The sequence below is a fragment of the Saccharomyces paradoxus genome (genome assembly GCF_002079055.1).
Source record: "Saccharomyces paradoxus strain CBS432 chromosome XII sequence".
NCBI lineage: Eukaryota > Fungi > Ascomycota > Saccharomycetes > Saccharomycetales > Saccharomycetaceae > Saccharomyces > Saccharomyces paradoxus.
The window spans coordinates 858,809-879,137 of record NC_047498.1 but is presented as its reverse complement, the minus strand read 5'-3'; the positions used below and the strand labels follow the sequence as shown (position 1 = coordinate 879,137).

The 20,329-nt window shown below is 38.5% G+C and overlaps 10 protein-coding genes across 10 annotated transcripts; 6 read left to right on the top strand and 4 right to left on the bottom strand.

The window, feature by feature from the left end:
* Window positions 1–223: 223 nt before the first annotated feature.
* On the top strand, window positions 224–4,087 carry SKI2 (SKI complex RNA helicase subunit SKI2; the record flags this gene model as incomplete). The annotated part of the gene is made up of 1 exon (XM_033912240.1): window positions 224–4,087. The coding sequence occupies one exon, from the start codon at window positions 224–226 to the stop codon at window positions 4,085–4,087; it is 3,864 nt and encodes a 1,287-aa protein (XP_033768131.1).
* Window positions 4,088–4,373: 286 nt separating this feature from the next.
* Window positions 4,374–6,716, top strand: AFG2 (AAA family ATPase AFG2; the record flags this gene model as incomplete). The annotated part of the gene is made up of 1 exon (XM_033912239.1): window positions 4,374–6,716. One exon carries the CDS (start codon window positions 4,374–4,376, stop codon window positions 6,714–6,716), a length of 2,343 nt encoding a protein of 780 aa, XP_033768130.1.
* Window positions 6,717–6,954: 238 nt separating this feature from the next.
* Window positions 6,955–9,030, top strand: VPS33 (tethering complex ATP-binding subunit VPS33; the record flags this gene model as incomplete). The annotated part of the gene is made up of 1 exon (XM_033912238.1): window positions 6,955–9,030. One exon carries the CDS (start codon window positions 6,955–6,957, stop codon window positions 9,028–9,030), a length of 2,076 nt encoding a protein of 691 aa, XP_033768129.1.
* A 272-nt stretch (window positions 9,031–9,302) lies between these two features.
* On the top strand, window positions 9,303–9,539 carry COX8 (cytochrome c oxidase subunit VIII; the record flags this gene model as incomplete). Its single annotated transcript, XM_033912237.1, has 1 exon — window positions 9,303–9,539. One exon carries the CDS (start codon window positions 9,303–9,305, stop codon window positions 9,537–9,539), a length of 237 nt encoding a protein of 78 aa, XP_033768128.1.
* Window positions 9,540–9,877: 338 nt separating this feature from the next.
* Window positions 9,878–11,203, bottom strand: CST9 (SUMO ligase CST9; the record flags this gene model as incomplete). The annotated part of the gene is made up of 1 exon (XM_033912236.1): window positions 9,878–11,203. The coding sequence occupies one exon, from the start codon at window positions 11,201–11,203 to the stop codon at window positions 9,878–9,880; it is 1,326 nt and encodes a 441-aa protein (XP_033768127.1).
* A 158-nt stretch (window positions 11,204–11,361) lies between these two features.
* On the bottom strand, window positions 11,362–12,201 carry ATP10 (Atp10p; the record flags this gene model as incomplete). The annotated part of the gene is made up of 1 exon (XM_033912235.1): window positions 11,362–12,201. One exon carries the CDS (start codon window positions 12,199–12,201, stop codon window positions 11,362–11,364), a length of 840 nt encoding a protein of 279 aa, XP_033768126.1.
* Window positions 12,202–12,969: 768 nt separating this feature from the next.
* Window positions 12,970–14,526, top strand: ART10 (Art10p; the record flags this gene model as incomplete). The annotated part of the gene is made up of 1 exon (XM_033912234.1): window positions 12,970–14,526. The coding sequence occupies one exon, from the start codon at window positions 12,970–12,972 to the stop codon at window positions 14,524–14,526; it is 1,557 nt and encodes a 518-aa protein (XP_033768125.1).
* Window positions 14,527–14,841: 315 nt separating this feature from the next.
* On the bottom strand, window positions 14,842–15,534 carry CCW14 (Ccw14p; the record flags this gene model as incomplete). Its single annotated transcript, XM_033912233.1, has 1 exon — window positions 14,842–15,534. The coding sequence occupies one exon, from the start codon at window positions 15,532–15,534 to the stop codon at window positions 14,842–14,844; it is 693 nt and encodes a 230-aa protein (XP_033768124.1).
* Window positions 15,535–15,995: 461 nt separating this feature from the next.
* On the bottom strand, window positions 15,996–16,178 carry SPAR_L03990 (uncharacterized protein; the record flags this gene model as incomplete). The annotated part of the gene is made up of 1 exon (XM_033912232.1): window positions 15,996–16,178. One exon carries the CDS (start codon window positions 16,176–16,178, stop codon window positions 15,996–15,998), a length of 183 nt encoding a protein of 60 aa, XP_033768123.1.
* A 405-nt stretch (window positions 16,179–16,583) lies between these two features.
* On the top strand, window positions 16,584–19,679 carry STE23 (metalloendopeptidase; the record flags this gene model as incomplete). The annotated part of the gene is made up of 1 exon (XM_033912231.1): window positions 16,584–19,679. The coding sequence occupies one exon, from the start codon at window positions 16,584–16,586 to the stop codon at window positions 19,677–19,679; it is 3,096 nt and encodes a 1,031-aa protein (XP_033768122.1).
* Between the last annotated feature and the right edge of the window lie 650 nt (window positions 19,680–20,329).

The window sequence follows — 20,329 nt, the reverse complement described above, 5'->3', positions numbered from 1 at the left end:
AATCTATATAATGAATAATAATAAGAAGAAAATTCTCCTCTCATCTCCTGATACCCTGAGGGGAGAGCGTCTTTTAGCTTATAGTATCACGATGGACGAAGCACTGGAAGACAATATGCATCAGTTTAAAAGTCAACGCAGAACCTACAATGCATGATCACACTTGTCCTTCCGAAATAAACAACCTGACTCTCACAATTTACTACACGAATACTAATTTTACATGTCTGAAGGACTTAGTACTAGTTCCATACAGGAACTATATCAATCGTTAAAGAAGATCACTAACAATGCAGAGGTAGAGCTTTTCGAAGATCGTATTACCAAACTAGATTTTGGGAGCGCCGATGAACCAGAATATGCCAATGGTATCATAAAAGATAGATTTCTGAAACCTTCAAATGTTCTTCCTTGGAGCCTGTTGGACATGGTTCAAGATGTTCCACAAATGAATTCTTTAGACAATCGTTCTGATAAACTAGATTACAAGGAATTGCTCCAAATTCCTAGCCCAATTAATAGAACGTCATACCAGTTTAAAAGAACTGGGCTGGAAGGTAAAATCTCGGGCTATAAAGAAGAGGTTGATCTGAAGGAAGTTGCGAATGCCAATGCATCAAATTCCCTGTCAATTACTAGAAGTATTAACCATAATCAAAACTCAGTAAGAGGTTCCACAGCGCAATTGCCCTTTACACCTGGCGGAATTCCCATGAAATCTGTCAAGACAGGTTTGGAACAAAATGGGTCATCCGCAATGGCCAACGCCACCAAATTATTACACAAGGATGGCCAAGGTTTATTCGATATTCCAGAGGGTATGAAAAGAGGCATCAAACCGATGGACGCTCTAGCTGAAAATGAGGAACAAAACGGACAATTGAAAGAATTGAAGCAGCTAAATGAAATAGATAATGAACTGGACATAAGAATGGAAACTAACGAGGCAAAAGTAAAAGCGGAGGAAAATTCCGCTAAGTCTCTTTCTGAGGAAATTATAGAAGAAGCTACCGAAGAAACGACAGCCAGCAATGCTGATGATGCCGAAATCGATGAACTATTACCGATTGGGATAGATTTTAGTAGAACTAAACCGGCTTCAAAAAATGTTCCGGTAAAAAAGGAATGGGCTCATGTTGTTGATTTGAACCATAAGATTGAAAACTTCGATGAGTTAATTCCCAATCCTGCCAGATCTTGGCCTTTTGAATTGGATACTTTCCAAAAGGAAGCCGTTTACCATCTTGAACAAGGTGATTCTGTATTTGTGGCCGCCCACACATCTGCTGGTAAAACCGTTGTTGCAGAATACGCAATTGCCATGGCACACAGGAATATGACTAAAACTATCTATACATCACCTATTAAAGCCTTATCTAATCAGAAATTCCGAGACTTTAAGGAAACTTTTGACGATGTTGATATTGGATTAATTACCGGTGATGTACAAATTAATCCGGATGCTAATTGTTTGATTATGACGACCGAAATTTTAAGGTCGATGCTTTATAGAGGTGCCGATTTAATAAGAGATGTAGAGTTCGTCATTTTTGATGAGGTTCATTACGTTAATGATCAAGACCGTGGTGTTGTCTGGGAGGAGGTTATTATTATGCTTCCTCAGCATGTCAAGTTTATTTTATTATCTGCCACTGTTCCCAACACCTATGAGTTTGCTAATTGGATTGGAAGAACTAAGCAAAAAAATATTTATGTTATTTCCACTCCAAAAAGACCTGTTCCGTTAGAAATAAATATATGGGCTAAAAAGGAATTGATACCGGTGATTAATCAAAATTCAGAATTTTTAGAAGCCAATTTCAGGAAACATAAAGAGATTTTAAACGGAGAGAGTGCAAAAGGAGTACCTTCAAAAACTGACAATGGGAGAGGTGGGTCCACAGCAAGAGGGGGCCGTGGTGGATCCAATACTCGAGGCGGAAGAGGGGGACGTGGCAATTCGACACGCGGAGGTGCTAACCGCGGAGGCTCAAGAGGTGCTGGCGCAATTGGCTCCAATAAGCGTAAGTTTTTCACTCAAGATGGTCCTTCTAAAAAAACATGGCCTGAGATTGTCAATTACTTAAGGAAAAGAGAACTGCTACCAATGGTTGTGTTCGTGTTTAGTAAAAAGAGGTGCGAAGAGTATGCCGACTGGCTAGAAGGAATTAACTTCTGCAACAATAAGGAAAAATCACAGATCCACATGTTCATTGAGAAGTCGATTACTCGTTTGAAGAAAGAGGACAGAGATTTACCCCAAATTCTTAAAACCAGATCATTACTTGAACGTGGTATAGCTGTTCATCATGGGGGGCTTTTGCCTATTGTCAAGGAGTTGATCGAAATATTATTTTCTAAGGGTTTTATCAAAGTTTTATTTGCTACGGAAACCTTTGCCATGGGTTTGAACCTTCCCACGAGAACAGTTATCTTTAGTAGCATCCGTAAACATGATGGTAACGGGTTGAGAGAATTGACACCAGGCGAATTTACCCAAATGGCTGGTAGAGCCGGTAGAAGGGGTTTGGATTCCACTGGTACGGTCATCGTGATGGCGTATAATAGTCCTTTGTCTATTACTACGTTCAAAGAAGTAACGATGGGTGTTCCGACAAGGTTACAGTCTCAGTTCAGGTTAACATATAATATGATTTTAAATCTTTTAAGAATTGAGGCGTTAAGAGTTGAAGAAATGATCAAGTATTCTTTTAGTGAGAATGCCAAAGAAACTTTACAACCTGAACACGAAAAACAAATCAAACTATTACAAGAGGAATTACAAACCATAGAGTACAAAAGCTGTGAAATTTGTGATAATGATATCGAAAGATTCTTGGAATTGATGCTAGCATATAAGGAGGCAACAGTAAATCTAATGCAAGAAATGGTTAAATCGCCTTCAATATTACATATTCTGAAAGAGGGAAGACTTATCGCCTTCAGGGACTCCAATGATTGTCTGAAATTAGGATTTATATTTAAAGTTTCTCTGAAGGATGCCATTTGTGTTATTATGACTTTCACAAAACCTTGTAGACTTCCAAATGGTGAACCAAATCATTTAATATACTTCCCAAAAGCGGATGGATACAGAAAAAGGAACTTCCCTAAATTCCAGAAGACTGATTTTTATATGGAAGAAATTCCCGTGACTGCTATTGAAGTGATCACCAAACGTAAGTTTGCTGCTCCATTAGGTAAAGTAATCAAAAAGGATGTTGCCGCTTTAAACGAGTTTAACACTGAAACGAATAACATTTTGGAAGGCAAGACACTAAGAGAAGCAATTAACATTGAAAAACAAGGTTTAAAGATCCATCAAATACTGTTGGACCGTACAAATATGAGAGATGACATATTCGGACTAAAAAGCATTAAATGTCCCAATTTAAGCGAACATATTGTTCCAAGATACAAGGCGCATGTAATTGAAAAGAAAATTGAAGAATTGTATCATTTGATGTCTGACCAAAACCTGAGCTTGCTGCCCGATTATGAAAAGAGGTTAGCCGTTCTGAAAGACACTGAATTTATCGACCAAAACCACAACGTGTTATTAAAAGGTAGAGTGGCATGTGAAATCAATTCCGGTTATGAGTTAGTTTTAACTGAATTAATTTTAGACAACTTCTTGGGGAGCTTTGAACCTGAAGAAATTGTGGCCTTATTATCAGTATTTGTTTATGAAGGAAAAACCAGGGAAGAAGAGTCCCCTATTGTCACACCACGGCTAGCTAAGGGTAAACAAAGAATTGAGGAAATTTACAAAAAAATGCTTGGTGTCTTTAATACGCATCAAATTCCATTAACTCAGGATGAAGCAGAGTTTTTGGACAGAAAGAGGTTTGCAATGATGAATGTTGTGTATGAATGGGCCCGTGGTTTGTCATTCAAAGAGATCATGGAAATGAGCCCCGAGGCTGAAGGAACTGTAGTCAGAGTTATTACATGGCTGGATGAAATCTGCCGTGAAGTTAAGACTGCTTCTATTATTATTGGTAATTCTACGTTGCATATGAAGATGAGCAGGGCTCAAGAGCTGATTAAGAGAGATATTGTTTTCGCCGCAAGTTTGTACCTATAGAGAACTCATTTATTCTCAATGTTTGAGTGTTTTCAGCTTATAATATTACTTATAATATTCATAAAAGTTAATATTTACGAACTCTTATTGCACGTACACACGTACATATAATTCATAAGTCCCTAAATTTGGTCCATTTTTATATTTTTTTTTTTCATGTAAGCAACGGACGAGCTATTGTAAGAAAATTTTATATCACCTCATCACTAAATTAATAACATAGCAGTATGCAAGTAAATGCCTTGAATCGCCGAATCGAAGACTCACAAGAGGCATTAGAAAAAAAATGGCTCCTAAATCCAGTTCATCCAGTTCAAAAAGAAAATCGTCCGCAACCTCAAATAGTGCTGATCCAAAAGTAGCAAAGTTTAAATTGCCTGTTGAATTTGTTACCAGACCACACCCCCCAAAAGATCATGGCAAGGAAACATGTACAGCATATATCCATCCTAACGTATTATCCTCGCTAGAGATAAATCCGGGATCATTCTGTACCGTCGGTAAAGTCGGAGAAAATGGTGTCTTGGTAATAGCTAGAGCGGGCGATGAAGAAGTACATCCTGTTAATGTCATTACCCTTTCCAAGACTATACGATCAGTTGGGAACCTTATCCTTGGTGATCGCCTGAACTTAAAGAGAGCCCAGATACAACCGCCTTATGCCACTAAAGTCACCATAGGATCTCTACAAGGATGCGATATTTTGGAATGCATAGACGAAAAAGTAGTCCAAAAGCTATTAAATGATAGTGGAATTTTGATGCCTGGAATGATTTTTCAAAACTTAAGAACAAACGCAGGTGATGAAAGCATTGATATTATAATTACAGATGTGAGCGATGATTCGCTTCCTGACGTCGGCCAACTAGATCTTAACTTGGACGAAGTGTACGGTGGACTAGATAACCAGTTTTATTTATCTCCACCTTTCATATTCAGGAAAGGTTCCACGCATATCACCTTTTCCAAACAAACGCAGGCAAATCGTAAATACAATCTTCCAGAGCCCATATCCTATGCAGCAGTGGGTGGCTTAGGCAAGGAGATTGAATCATTGAAAAGTGCTATAGAAATACCTCTTCATCAACCAACACTATTTAGCAGTTTTGGCGTTTCTCCTCCTCGAGGTATACTTCTCCACGGGCCCCCAGGTACCGGTAAAACTATGCTTTTAAGGGTTGTTGCGAATACATCCAACGCACACGTCCTAACCATTAACGGCCCCTCAATCGTCTCCAAATATCTTGGTGAGACTGAATCCGCATTAAGAGACATTTTTAACGAAGCCAGGAGGTACCAGCCTTCCATCATTTTCATTGACGAAATCGATTCAATAGCACCAAATAGAGCAAACGATGACTCCGGCGAAGTCGAGAGTAGAGTCGTGGCAACATTGTTGACCCTAATGGATGGCATGAGCGCTGCAGGTAGGGTGGTTATAATTGCTGCTACAAACAGGCCAAACTCTGTCGATCCAGCTCTCAGAAGACCTGGTAGGTTTGACCAAGAAGTAGAAATTGGTATACCAGATGTGGATGCCCGATTTGACATTTTAACTAAGCAATTCTCAAGAATGTCTTCGGATCGTCATGTGTTAGATTCCGAAGCAATTAAGTACATTGCCTCTAAAACACATGGTTATGTTGGTGCTGATTTAACTGCTCTTTGTAGAGAATCAGTTATGAAAACAATTCAACGAGGGCTGGGAACAAATGCAAATGTCGACAAATTTTCCCTGAAAGTTACATTGAAAGACGTGGATAGTGCCATGGTGGAGATCAGACCCAGCGCAATGAGAGAAATCTTCTTAGAAATGCCGAAAGTATATTGGTCTGATATTGGTGGCCAAGAAGAGCTTAAAACGAAGATGAAAGAAATGATACAATTGCCTTTGGAAGCCTCGGAAACTTTTGCCAGGCTGGGAATTTCTGCGCCAAAGGGTGTTTTACTTTACGGGCCACCAGGATGTTCCAAGACATTAACCGCAAAAGCTCTCGCTACAGAATCCGGTATCAACTTCCTAGCCGTAAAAGGACCTGAAATTTTCAACAAGTATGTGGGTGAGTCCGAAAGAGCTATAAGAGAAATTTTCCGAAAAGCACGTTCTGCAGCGCCAAGTATTATCTTCTTTGATGAAATCGATGCCTTGTCTCCTGATAGGGATGGGAGTTCTACTTCCGCAGCCAATCACGTACTGACATCTTTACTCAATGAGATTGATGGTGTTGAGGAATTAAAGGGTGTAGTTATCGTAGCAGCGACGAATAGACCTGATGAAATAGATGCCGCTCTTCTAAGACCTGGTAGGTTAGATAGACATATTTACGTTGGCCCTCCAGACATAAACGCCCGCTTAGAGATCTTAAAGAAATGCACAAAGAAGTTTAATACAGAAGAGTCTGGAGTTGATCTTCATGAACTGGCAGACCGCACGGAAGGCTATTCCGGAGCTGAAGTTGTGCTGCTTTGCCAAGAAGCGGGACTGGCTGCCATCATGGATGATTTAGATGTCACAAAGGTGGAATTACGTCACTTTGAAAAGGCTTTTAAAGGAATTGCCAGAGGCATAACTCCAGAAATGCTCTCGTATTACGAAGAGTTTGCTCTTAGAAGTGGTTCATCTTCGTAGGCTTGTTCAAAATGAATTTTTTTCTTTTGTGAACTTAATAATAGCAGGTAGAGAATATAATGAGTGCAAGTCGCATTGATGTATATTAATCACTCCATACGATTATACTTAAATCAAAAAATCATAAAGGTAGGTAAATAGGAACCAGTTCTATGTTAATTAGTCAGGTGATGGGAAACTCGAGGAAGGAAAGAAAACGCTGGAACTGCACACCTCCAGGTTTATTCAATCATCCGTGATGAATAGGTTTTGGAATACTAGGAAATTTTCATTAACAAATGCGGATGGATTGTGTTCCACCCTAAATGAGATATCTCAAAATGATGAAATTCTTATCGTTCAGCCTAGTGTTTTACCTGTACTCAATAGTCTATTAACTTTTCAAGATTTGACTCAATCAACACCTGTTAGGAAAATTGCATTACTCGATGATCAGCTAAGTGACGATTTGTCCAGTGCTTTAGGAAACGTTCCGCAGATGGATCTTATCTTTCTTATTGATGTCAGAACATCTCTCCGGCTTCCTCCACAGCTGATTGACGCTGCTCAAAAGCACAACCTGTCATCTTTGCATATAATATACTGCCAATGGAAACCGTCTTTTCAAAATACTCTAAAGGATTCAGAACAATGCCAGAAGGATGGTTGTGCTTTGAATTCAGAAAGATCACATTTCCCTAATATCATTGAATCTCAATTAAAGGAATTATCGAACGAATATACTCTTTATCCTTGGGATCTGCTACCTTTCCCACAGATTGATGAGAATGTTTTGTTTACTCATTCTCTTTATAACATGGAAAACACAAACATGTACTATCCCAAGTTACGCTCCTTACAAAGCGCCACAGAGTCAATACTGGTTGATGATATGGCCAATTCGTTGCGGAGTTTGATTTTTGAAACTAATAGTATCATAACGAATGTCGTGTCCATAGGTAATCTGTCTAAGAGATGTAGCCATCTTTTGAAGAAACGAATCGATGAGCACCAGACAGAAAATGATTTGTTCATTAAGGGCACGTTATATGGCGAACGGACTAACTGCGGCCTAGAAATGGACTTGATTATCTTGGAAAGAAATATCGATCCTATAACGCCATTGTTGACACAACTAACGTATGCGGGAATATTGGATGATCTATACGAATTCAACTCTGGAATAAATATAAAGGAGAAAGATATGAATTTCAATTATAAGGAAGATAAAATATGGAATGATTTGAAGTTTTTAAATTTTGGATCTGTTGGGCCGCAGTTAAATAAAATGGCCAAAGAACTACAAACGCAATATGATACGAGGCATAAAGCCGAGAGTGTACATGAAATCAAAGAATTCGTTGATTCTTTGGGTTCTTTGCAGCAAAAGCAAGCTTTTCTGAAAAATCACACAACCTTATCATCGGACGTTTTGAAAGTGGTAGAGACTGAGGAATACGGATCCTTTAACAAAATATTAGAGTTAGAACTAGAAATTTTGATGGGAAATACGCTCAATAACGACATTGAAGATATTATACTAGAGTTACAGTATGAATACGAGGTTGATCAAAAGAAGATTCTCAGGTTAATCTGTTTATTGTCTCTTTGTAAGAATTCACTTCGAGAAAAAGATTATGAATATCTAAGAACTTTTATGATTGACTCTTGGGGCATTGAAAAATGCTTTCAACTTGAATCCTTGGCTGAGTTAGGACTTTTCACCAGCAAAACGGGAAAAACTGATTTGGATATTGCAACAAGCAAGTCAACAAGATTACAGAAAGAATACCGTTATATCTCACAATGGCTCAATACAGTACCCATAGAAGATGAGCATGCTGCAAGTAAACTTACAAACGATAATGATGACTTCTCAGAAGCCACTTTCGCTTACAGTGGTGTAGTACCATTGACAATGAGACTAGTTCAGATGTTATATGATAGATCTATATTGTTCCACAATTATTCCTCACAGCAGCCTTTTATACTATCAAGAGAGCCCAGAGTTTCTCAAACCGAAGATTTAATTGAGCAGTTATACGGAGACTCGCATGCAATTGAAGAGAGTATATGGGTCCCAGAAACCGTAACTAAAAAGGTCAATGCAAGCATCAAGGGCAAAAATAGACGGTCTATAGACGGTTCTAATGGAACATTTCAAATCGCAGAAGATATTGCACTCATAGTATTCCTTGGAGGTGTAACGATGGGTGAAATAGCCATATTGAAACATTTACAAAAAAGGTTAGGCAAAAAAGGCATCAACAAAAGGTTCATCATCATCGCCGATGGCTTGGTCAATGGTGCTAGGATCATGAACTCTATATCTTAATTATTATATGATAGATTTGTTAATTTTGTATATGAAAGTGTGCTTTTTTTTTTTTCCACTAAACAGTTTGCACCAATCATACGAGAGAAGTGTTCGGTGTTTACGGAAGAGCTGGGGGGACTAAGAAAAATTGAAAATAAAGGCTGACAGCGGTAGAACCCATTGTGCTGGCTTATGATTTATAAGAATGATTAATTAATTCATACCATACAGTTTCTAGATAGATCCACAGAGAAAAATAAACAGAAAAAGTTATCCATTTTCAATACACAATGTTGTGCCAACAGATGATTAAAACGACAGCTAAGAGAAGTAGTAATATCATGGCCAGACCTATTATCATGAAGAGATCAGTACACTTCAAAGACGGTGTGTATGAGAACATCCCATTCAAAGTCAAAGGAAGAAAGACACCTTACGCCCTTTCTCATTTCGGGTTCTTCGCTGTTGGATTTGCTATTCCATTTGTTGCCTGTTATGTTCAATTGAAAAAGTCTGGTGCTTTTTAAAACAACCCCACAAGATTTGAAGGATAGATGTGTGTACGTTGCGTGCTTAGTTGGCACAGTACCAGACTGTGTCCTCCGCTATTCCTAGGTACACATATTATCGTTTTATTTATTTGTACAATTTTCTTTCATATATTCATAATCCTCTCCTTGTGCCTTCGTATTAAAAAGACAAGGAAGAAGGATCTAATAAGAACATAATTCGACGAATTTTTTCCTAAAAAAAATACTATATATAGTAACACATAAGAAAATAGAATAACTTTTATAATACAGTAACATACTCTATCTATTCTGAAGACCGTTTCTGTCAGGGGGGGAATCCTTACACTTCCTATTTACCTTATCCTTCTAAACTTATTGTTTTTCTTGCTACCACCTAATACAGTATTACTTGAGCGAGGTGGCTGAGAATTATCATTCTTGAGGTGTGTATTGGTCAGTTGCTGAGTTGAACTGGATCGCTTTAGTATGTTCGATTTCGGCAGTTTACTTTGTTGCAATGAGGTCGATGAAGATGAAAATGCAATACCACTGCTTCTTACATGTGAGCTCAAGTTGTGTGTTATTCTATTCGAACCACTAATAGTATTATTTCTTTTCCTTGTTATTTTTAACTTTTCTAATGCTGAGGGAAACTGCGTTGGGGTGCTTGTTAAAGGAGTGTTTGAATGACGCAATTCTCTAATGTTGTTGTTCGGTAAAATAAGTTTGCCTGATGACGAAGATAGAGGCGAAGACGGTTGAAAAGAAGCTGAAGATAATCTTGATATATTCTTGGAAGATATAGAGCCATTATTCGTGAGGATGTCAAAATTTGGCAGCTTGCTATTGAAATCTTTAGCAACACGTAAAGGAGAGTACGAAAATCTGTTTAAATTGGTCGATTCTGCAATAGTGGAAATATTAGGTAGATTTCCATTGGCATTTGGATTCAGGCTAGGAGAAGGAATGCTATTTTTATTAGGATTATTCAACGTCTCCATATAGAGAGGTTGGTTTTTATTTACACGACTACTTGTGGAGGGAGTGACAGTTCCATTGTTATTTTTCGAAGAATTTCTCAAAGAGGAGTTTTTTTTTAGTTTTTTGATAAATGATTTAGCTTCGAATTCTTCTAAACTATTGTCATCAACAGTCAAATCAACGGTTGGGGGGGGCTGATAATTATTTTGATGGCTGATGTTGGTCGGCAGCACACCCACTGACATAGAAGAAACATTGTTATGTTTCAACACTGCCTCTAATTCCTGTATTCTTTTCTTTAGAATTGCCATAGAATCCAACTCTATTTTGGCTTGATATAACAACTGTTGCTGTCTCGCACATTTTTCTCTTAACTTTAAACAATGATTTTGATAGTATTGACATTGATTTGAAAGTCCCTTCAACTGGAATTGGGAGACATTGTACAACGACTCCAAAAGTTGGGGCAATGGCTCAAAAAAAATCCTAATGTCAGTGGGTAGTTGCTTGGACTCTATAAGCTTGATGATGGAAATATCGTTTGAATGACATATGGGACACACCTTTGATGTTACCGGAGAATGCTGCGAACAAAGAATATGAGCACATGAAGTCAGCCGCAGTGGATCTCCATGCGATGTTCTTCTATGGCAAACACCACAGTACACAAAAGGCTGTTCGAAAATAGAATCCGACATTATATATTTCTTCGATGATACCAACGATGAACGTTTCAGCTGTTTTAAATATCCTTTGCCTTTTCTTTCTCTTTATGTTCTTAAAGTTAGTTTGGGGAAAGAATACAATCGACAAATAGCCGCCCATCCCTTGTTGGCCGCCGCACAAAGCGTCAACTTCACAGACTTTTGGCAAACTTCCACAACGCTTCCTTTTCAGATGGAGTGGCCTCCCCGCAGGCTGCCCACCTAATTTTTAAATGCTGGTCCACCAGAAAGACGTAGCCAGAAAAGACATTGTTGCAAAAGAGCTCTTCCCTGATGGAAAATGGCCATTGGGCCCTAGGACACTCGAAATAAAACGGCTGACGCCAGGATGGAACAGGATTTGCCCAACGAGCGAGAGTTTTCACAAGAGCGCTTTTCACAGCGTTTTCTACAAGGTTGACCTCGACGATTTGGACGTTATTGTTGTTTAGACTTAAACGCGCATCAGCTTCAGTCAAATAGTTAGTTTTTTTGTTATTGCTTACGGTTTCTTGGAAGTATGAACTGCTCAACTTATCGCCAGCCGCTGTACTAAATAACCTCACTATACTGGTCTTACCCCTCAACAAATCCTCAATATTCTGTTGTTTAGTACTATCCATTGATGTTCCTACCAAATGAGGGAAAAATAAGGCCCTGTCATCTTTCCAATATGAAATTGGAGCTATAAACAATTTCCCCTTTGTCTTTTGGAAGACTTGCACGTCGTAAAGTCCGGATTTGCTGAATTCAACGGCCAACTCTTTAACTCTATGATTCGTCTTTTCCGAATCAAACATGTCCTTTAGAGAGTTTCCCTGAGAGTATTTAGTATTTTTCTTTGGTGCGTGTGTTAATCCTATTGGTTTGATCAGTTGTTTGATCTGGTATTCTTTTGGTGAAGCTGTTGCCATCATTGGCTTGAGAAATTTACCCAAGAAGGACATCCGTGTAGGCGTAGGAGAGTAAAATCTTTTGAAAATGAGCTGCATATTAGTCTCAGTTATTTCGATACCAGCAAATAAGCAAATTAACCTGGCCTTTGCTGTATGGTGATAACCCTTTTCAAATATAGACTCTTGTCATATTTTTCTGGAAGGCGAATCAAATAACTCGTAATAAAAATTGAAATTTGAAAAACTATTTCTAGGCAAGGATAATGTGCGTGAAGGACAAAAGAGATGTTTAGTTGTTTATTTATAGCCTATAGTGACATGGTGAGAAACCACTGAATACTTCCTGCTTCGAAGCTTTACGTATACCCTCCTACCTTGCCTTGCACTTTCAAAATCTTGCCTCCGCTCTTAGTACAATCTTCACCATTTTTATAAGATAGGGTGATTCTTTTACTATTATCAAGAAGATGGTGGATTGCGTGATATTTTATTGAATTGATATAACCTTAGCTTATCTGTGGTGTAATGACCCAGGTAGAAGCAAATATCTACTAAGGTCATGGTGAAAATTCTTGGCACAATGCGGGTTGGGGGTGGGAGAGGGTCCTGGGGAAGATGCACGCCTTTTCACAAGAGGTGCGTAAGAGACAAATACGCCTTCGACTATACAGCCCTTCTAACACCGCCACTCCATCAACCAAAAGTGGTCGCACCCATCCAAACTTAGAATTGGATAAACTGGAGTACAAAAAACAGCTAGCATAAAGCAGACTACTTCATTAACCGACGCATATTCTGTGAGTTTCTATATTAGCGATTTACTTTTGATTAGAGAAAGTTGAGAACCAAATCATTTGTCAAACCATGGCCCCAAATGTTTCAATATCCTTAAACCCACCGTACAATGGGGAGTTTTATAGTTCTAATGATCAAATGTCAGGGGTAGTTAACCTTCAGTTAACAAAAGCGCTATCCATAAGGAAAATTTCCGTTATCCTAAAGGGATTCTCAGAGACTTTAACAAAGATTGATCAAGAGTACATGTTTCAACAAAACGGCATGATGATGCCTGGGCAGGATAACAAATCTTTTCATACGTTGATGAAATTTGAACAGAGAGTTTTCCCTCCAGATAATGTATGGAATGCTCTTGATGGATCCTCCAAGCCGTTCAAAGTTAAACCAGGTTCATACAAGTACAGCTTTCAGTTTGACAAGTTTCCTAGAAAACCTGATTGTTTGAAAAATCATACGGCAAAGACAATAGCGTTCGTGACAAGGAGTAATGCAAGACTTCCACCTACATTCAACAGTCATTGGCAGGAATTTAATAAGATCGATAACTTGGATTTGTATTTTTATTCCTTTGGAAAAGTTATATATATGGTGCAAGTCCAAATAGAGTTAGGGAAATCTTCGTCTTGGTTTAAGCCATTCCATAAATTGATAAGGGAAATTGAGACATTTGAATTTATACCTGAGCCAAAGGACCTTATTATAGAACCTGATGAAGATGAAGATGAAGAACTTATTGGCTTCAGTAACAATAGCAGGGGCAATGGTATAGGTGTTAATAATGAATTCTTTAATAATTCAAATTTAAAAGTTCCATCAAAGGAAGTAAAAGTCGTCAATGGGGTCGGATATATAAAAAGTGACAGAAATTTCTCTCAAGCTAGTTCTATATTGATAGAGGATGGCGACATTAGAACGAGACCCGCATCATCAGCAATATTAACAAGTCAATCTTCTCGTCTAGCGAATGGTATGAAAGTTTTCCCATCGACTTATAAAATAGGGTTACCTGATGGGGAAAGCAATATGAGGATAGAAGTTAGAAGTCGCGATTTGAAGCAAATATACAGGAAGGACTATCTGTTTAGATCTGGTAGCCAAAATTTTGACAAGGTATATGTAGTCATGGAAGGAAACATAACGAGCTTGAGCAAGATGCAAATTGCCCCACTCAAACTACAACTGAACTTGCTAGAGACTACAACGTACTTATCACAGGGAATAGCCAACGGGAATTATTCTTCTTTAAAACTAATTGAAATTGATTTGAATCAGGTCAAATCCAGCAAGCCCCTTCTGGACTTGAACGATATACGAGAAAACTCTAATGGCTCCATGTTTGAATGTGAATTACGATTGAGGGATCACCCCATTTTAAGGAAGTTGGTATTTAATGAAGAAGATTATAGGCATCGCGGCAATAGACTATATAGTTTCAAGACGTGCACGATAAAAAGAATATTCAGTCTACAGCTTTTGATAGAATGGGGAATCAATGGAATTAGGAAGCAATCAGAAGTGAATGTTAACCCTGTTCAGATCTTTTGTCAGGTTAGGGAGCATATTGAAGCTGAAGCGTTGCCCAGATATGTGCCGCCACCAACATACACTGAAATGGCGACTTGAGCATTGCAAAAAATACTTCATAAACAGATATCTTCATGTGCATGTGTAACGACGTAAAAAAACCTCTGCGATGAAAAGAATAACCAACTCATCAAAATTTATTTTTTTTTGATTTTCATTTAATATAGATTTATATACTTTTATTTGCTCTTTGAGGCGGAAAGAAGTTGTAGGGAATTGGAACATAACGAAATAAAGAGGAGTTTTAAAATGATTTTGAAGAAATAAAATCATCCGCATCGTGTAAGAAGAGGAGGAAATAAGAAAATATAAAAGATAGATACCTTAACCCATTAGAAATAAAGCAATAGATAATTAGATTAACAAAGCGGCAACAGCAGCAATGAAAACGGATTTTCCAGCCTCTAAAACATTACCAGAACCTTCAGAGAAAGTAGAAATGACGGCGGTAGAAGTTGGTTGGGAAGAGGAAACTGTCTCTTGGGACACGGTTGAAGAAGAGGCAGCAGTGGAAGAGTGAACTTCGCTAGTGGAGGAAACGTGGGTAGAAGAGGATTCTTCACTGGAAGGTGCCTTGGTGGAAGAGGAAGAAGATACGGTAGAAGATGCGTTGCTAGAAGATGGGACAGCACTGCTGGAAGAAGCTTTAGTAGAGGAGGAAGCGCTACTGGAGGAAGCTTTAGTAGAGGAGGAAGTGCTGCTGGAAGAAGCCTTAGTAGAAGAAGAGACCTTGCTAGATGAAGAGGCGGATGAAGAGGCACTGCTGCTGGAGTCACCTAATGAAGCATTTTGTTCGGAACAAGAACTCTTGAAAGCAGAATAGGCAGCATCGGCGTCGTTGTTTGGACAGATGGAGTCTAGGCACTTCTTAACGGCAGAGTTTTCGTGTTCACAGTAACAGGTGACTTGGTTCAAAGAGTCACAAGTGGAAGAGGATTTGCCGACTTGAGCAACACAGGCCAATAAACAAGCTGGAGGTGTTGCTAAGACTTCCTTCGACAACAATGCCAAAGAAACGACTGAAGATAATAAAGTAGTGGCACGCATGATTATATATAACGAGTGTTGAACGAGTGTATTAGTGCTGTGAGCTTTGAAGAGGTGTATATTAATAACTGATTGAATCTATTTATCATCCCTTTGTTTATAAGTTCGAGAGTGTTTATAAACGGTGAAAAATTCGTGAAAAATTAGCGGAAAAAATGTAAAAAAGAAATAATGGGTCCTATAACATGTGGTGCATGGGTCTACTGCTTCTATAAATAGTAGCTTTCCGGGTAATAATGTTTTTTGTAACGTTATAATGGCTTTACTATTGATGCTATATACAGGAGAAGAAAAGTATAGAAGTATCTTCTTGTACACCAACTTATTGCTGCGGTGGTGTAGGTGGTGCAGGTGGTGCAGGTGGTGCAGATGACAAGGAGGGCGTGACCTTCAACAAGTTACCGTCTTCGTCGTATTCTGGGATGGGAATGTCCGTTCTCAAGCTTCCATCCTTACGCAATCTATCGATAACTATGGGCTCGAAGAACCTCGTGCCCGTGTATACTCCCACAAGGCATGCGATCCCGATAGTGACCATATCCAAAGTGTTCTTTCGCATAGTGCACTAGACTTGGTGTTTCTTGTATTTGCCGCTTTTCCTGGTTGACTATCACTACACTTGTTATATGTTTCAGCCAATTCATTTCTTCATCGCGTTTCCCTAGTTTATGCGGAAAAGTTGGCAAAAGCGCACAGGCAAAATATATGATGTGGACACAACAAATTGTGACCGAAAATGCAAGAGAAGGGGATGGCCGTAGCTTTGCTGTGTCTGGTCTTTTCAAGGGGCTGTCGATGTACCGCTGTTGGAGATTTTGTTGTACTATTGACCACCCTTTGGCCTCTTAGCTTGTGGTTTTGGCAGCTTCTATTGGTGGCGTCACGTACCAGGTTATGAAGGCGCGCCGGTCTGCTAATGATGTTGAAATTTTCACTTCGAGGACTTCGTCCTTTTTTTTCTGAATGAATCAGGGAAAATAGAATCAACAAGTAAATCAGAACCAACCATTCGGAAGACTTCATTCTTGCTTATTTCGATATTGCTCTATATGGGCGTAGCTCTTTTAGCCTCTTCTTCTGCATATCTAATAAGACCACTCCTGACTCAATTGGTTCACTTCTCACCTATCAGTTTAAATTTTGCCGTAAGACGCTTTAAGCCATTTACGTGTATATCGCACTATTATACAACAGGTCCTTATAGTATGACTTCCAATTTTAAGACGTTCGACCTGGACTTCCTGAAGCCAGATTTAGATGAAAGATCGTATCGGTTCATTGAGTTACCTAATAAGTTGAAGGCTCTGTTGATCCAGGACCCAAAAGCTGACAAAGCAGCCGCTTCGTTAGACGTCAATATCGGTGCCTTTGAAGATCCGGAGGACCTACCTGGATTAGCTCATTTCTGCGAGCATCTTTTGTTTATGGGTTCTGAGAAATTTCCTGATGAAAACGAATACTCAAGCTATTTAAGCAAGCATGGCGGTTCATCCAACGCGTACACAGCGTCGCAAAACACAAATTACTTTTTTGAGGTTAATCATCAACATCTATTTGGTGCGCTAGACAGGTTCTCAGGGTTTTTCTCTTGTCCTCTTTTCAATAAAGATTCTACTGATAAAGAGATCAACGCTGTTAACAGCGAAAACAAAAAAAATTTACAGAATGATATTTGGAGGATTTACCAGTTAGACAAGTTTTTGACCAATGCAAACCATCCATATCACAAATTTTCTACAGGGAATATCGAAACTTTGGGTACATTGCCAAAGGAAAATGGGCTAAATGTTAGAGATGAATTGTTAAAGTTTCATAAGAATTTTTATTCTGCTAACTTGATGAAGCTATGTATCCTTGGCAGAGAAGATCTTGATACTCTCTCTGATTGGACTTATAATTTATTTAAGGATGTGGCCAATAACGGCCGTGAAGTACCTTTCTACGCGGAACCTATTATGCACCCTGAGCATTTGCAAAAAATAATTCAGGTTCATCCTGTGAAAGATTTGAAGAAACTAGAAATTTCCTTCACTGTGCCTGATATGGAGGAACATTGGGAATCCAAGCCACCGAGGATATTAAGCCATTTGATCGGTCATGAAGGGTCTGGTTCTTTGTTAGCACATTTGAAAAAATTGGGCTGGGCTAATGAACTATCTGCTGGTGGACATACAGTGTCCAAAGGAAACGCGTTTTTTGCTGTTGACATAGATTTAACGGACAACGGATTGACGCATTATCGTGATGTCATTGTCTTAATCTTCCAGTATATTGAAATGTTGAAAAACTCACTGCCCCAAAAATGGATATTCAATGAATTGCAAGATATTTCTAATGCCACCTTTAAATTTAAGCAGGCTGGAAGCCCCTCTTCGACAGTTTCCTCCCTAGCAAAATGCTTGGAAAAGGATTACATTCCTGTTGATAGAATTTTAGCCATGGGTTTATTAACGAAATATGAACCAGATTTGCTTACCCAATATACGGATGCTCTGGTCCCGGAAAACTCTCGTGTCACTTTGATCTCAAGAAGTTTAGAAACTGATTCCGCTGAAAAATGGTATGGTACTGCGTATAAAGTGGTAGATTATCCAAAAGATTTAATAAAAGACATGAAATCCCCAGGTTTGAACCCGGCACTAACTTTACCACGTCCTAACGAATTTGTTTCAACAAATTTCAAGGTTGATAAAATTGACGGTATTAAACCTTTAGATGAACCTATTTTATTGTTATCCGATGACGTCAGCAAGTTATGGTACAAGAAGGATGACCGATTCTGGCAACCAAGAGGCTACATTTACTTGTCCTTTAAACTTCCACACACACACGCAAGCATTATTAATAGTATGCTTTCCACGCTATACACCCAGCTAGCTAACGATGCCTTGAAAGATCTACAATACGATGCTGCTTGTGCTGATCTTCGTATATCGTTCAATAAAACTAATCAGGGTCTTGCCATTACCGCGTCTGGCTTCAATGAAAAATTGATCATTCTATTAACAAGGTTCTTACAAGGTGTTACTTCTTTCGAACCTAAGAAGGACCGTTTTGAGATTCTGAAAGATAAGACCATCCGTCATTTGAAAAATATTTTATATGAAGTCCCCTATTCACAAATGTCAAATTACTACAACGCTATAATAAATGAACGTTCTTGGTCAACTGCAGAAAAGTTAGAAGTTTTTGAGAAATTGACATTTGAACAATTAATCAACTTCATACCTACTATTTATGAAGGCGTTTTTTTTGAAACTTTGATCCACGGAAACATAAAACATGAAGAAGCATTGGAGGTGAATTCTCTAATTAAGTCATTAATTCCAAACAACATTAATAATCTGCAAGTCTCTAACAATCGTTTGAGATCCTATTTACTTCCAAAAGGAAAAACCTTTAGATACGAAACTGCCTTAAAAGACTCTCGGAACGTTAACTCATGTATTCAACATGTCACCCAATTAGATGTCTATTCGGAAGACCTATCCGCCCTCAGCGGACTATTTGCACAGTTGATTCATGAGCCATGTTTCGATACCTTAAGAACGAAAGAGCAATTGGGCTATGTTGTTTTCAGTTCGAGTTTGAACAATCATGGTACAGCAAATATCAGGATCTTGATTCAGTCAGAACATACCACGCCATATCTAGAGTGGAGAATAAACAATTTTTATGAAAATTTTGGTCAAGTTTTGAGGAATATGACGGATAAAGACTTTGAAAAACATAAAGAGGCGTTATGCAACAGTTTATTGCAAAAGTTCAAGAATATGGCCGAGGAAAGCGCCAGATATACAGCGGCAATTTACTTGGGCGATTACAATTTCACGCATCGTCAAAAGAAGGCTAAGCTCGTTGCTAACATTACAAAACAGCAAATGATAGATTTTTATGAGAATCGTATAATGGGCGAGAACGCGTCAAAAATGATTCTCCATTTGAAATCGCAAGTGGAAAACAAAGAGCTCAATGAAAACGAATTGGACACCGCTAAATATCCAACTGGCCAGTTGATCGAAGATGTCGGAGCATTCAAGTCGACTCTGTTTGTAGCACCCGTTCGTCAACCAATGAAAAATTTCGAGACTTCTGCGCCTACTGAGCTGAATAACAGTTCTGAATTGGACGGAAATAGAAAATGAAGGGGTTTGTCTTGCTGGACAACGTATGTACATGTATTTTCATAAAAAATTTCTTTTACGATCTTCTAATCTGAGTACACATACCTCAGACTACTGCAGAAATGACTTAGGCTCATTACTGTCAGGGACTTTTTTTACTGGCAAGAAACAGTACACAAATATATATTAGTAATGTAGACTTTCTTCGACATCCCAATCCTATCGCCCCGCTTGAGACAACACAGAAATCGGACTTCCTATCCTGTCCAAATGAAAATTATTCTGGGAAACTCGTATTTCAAATCTTGTTTGAAACACTGGCAATTAACTACTGTTAGAAGACAGGTTCAGTCAACTGTGGCATTGTTTCCGTGTAAAAAATAAATTTTTTGATTCACCCTTTTAAAAAAAATCATAAGAAAAGACAGTAAATGCACATCAAATTGTTGTTCACTCTTAAAGTCCTGCCTTTTTATACACTTTGGAATTTTTTTAAAAGTAAAAAAGCAATCCAGGCGGGGTAATGTATTTGGACGGTAAGATATTTAGGGCATGAGAATATCCACAGGTCAATCAATCAAATCAAGGCAGCCAGAAAGCATATTTTAAACCCTCATTAATGAGTTCTTGAATCCAATGGTACATATGGATACCAAAAATTTGCAAGGCAA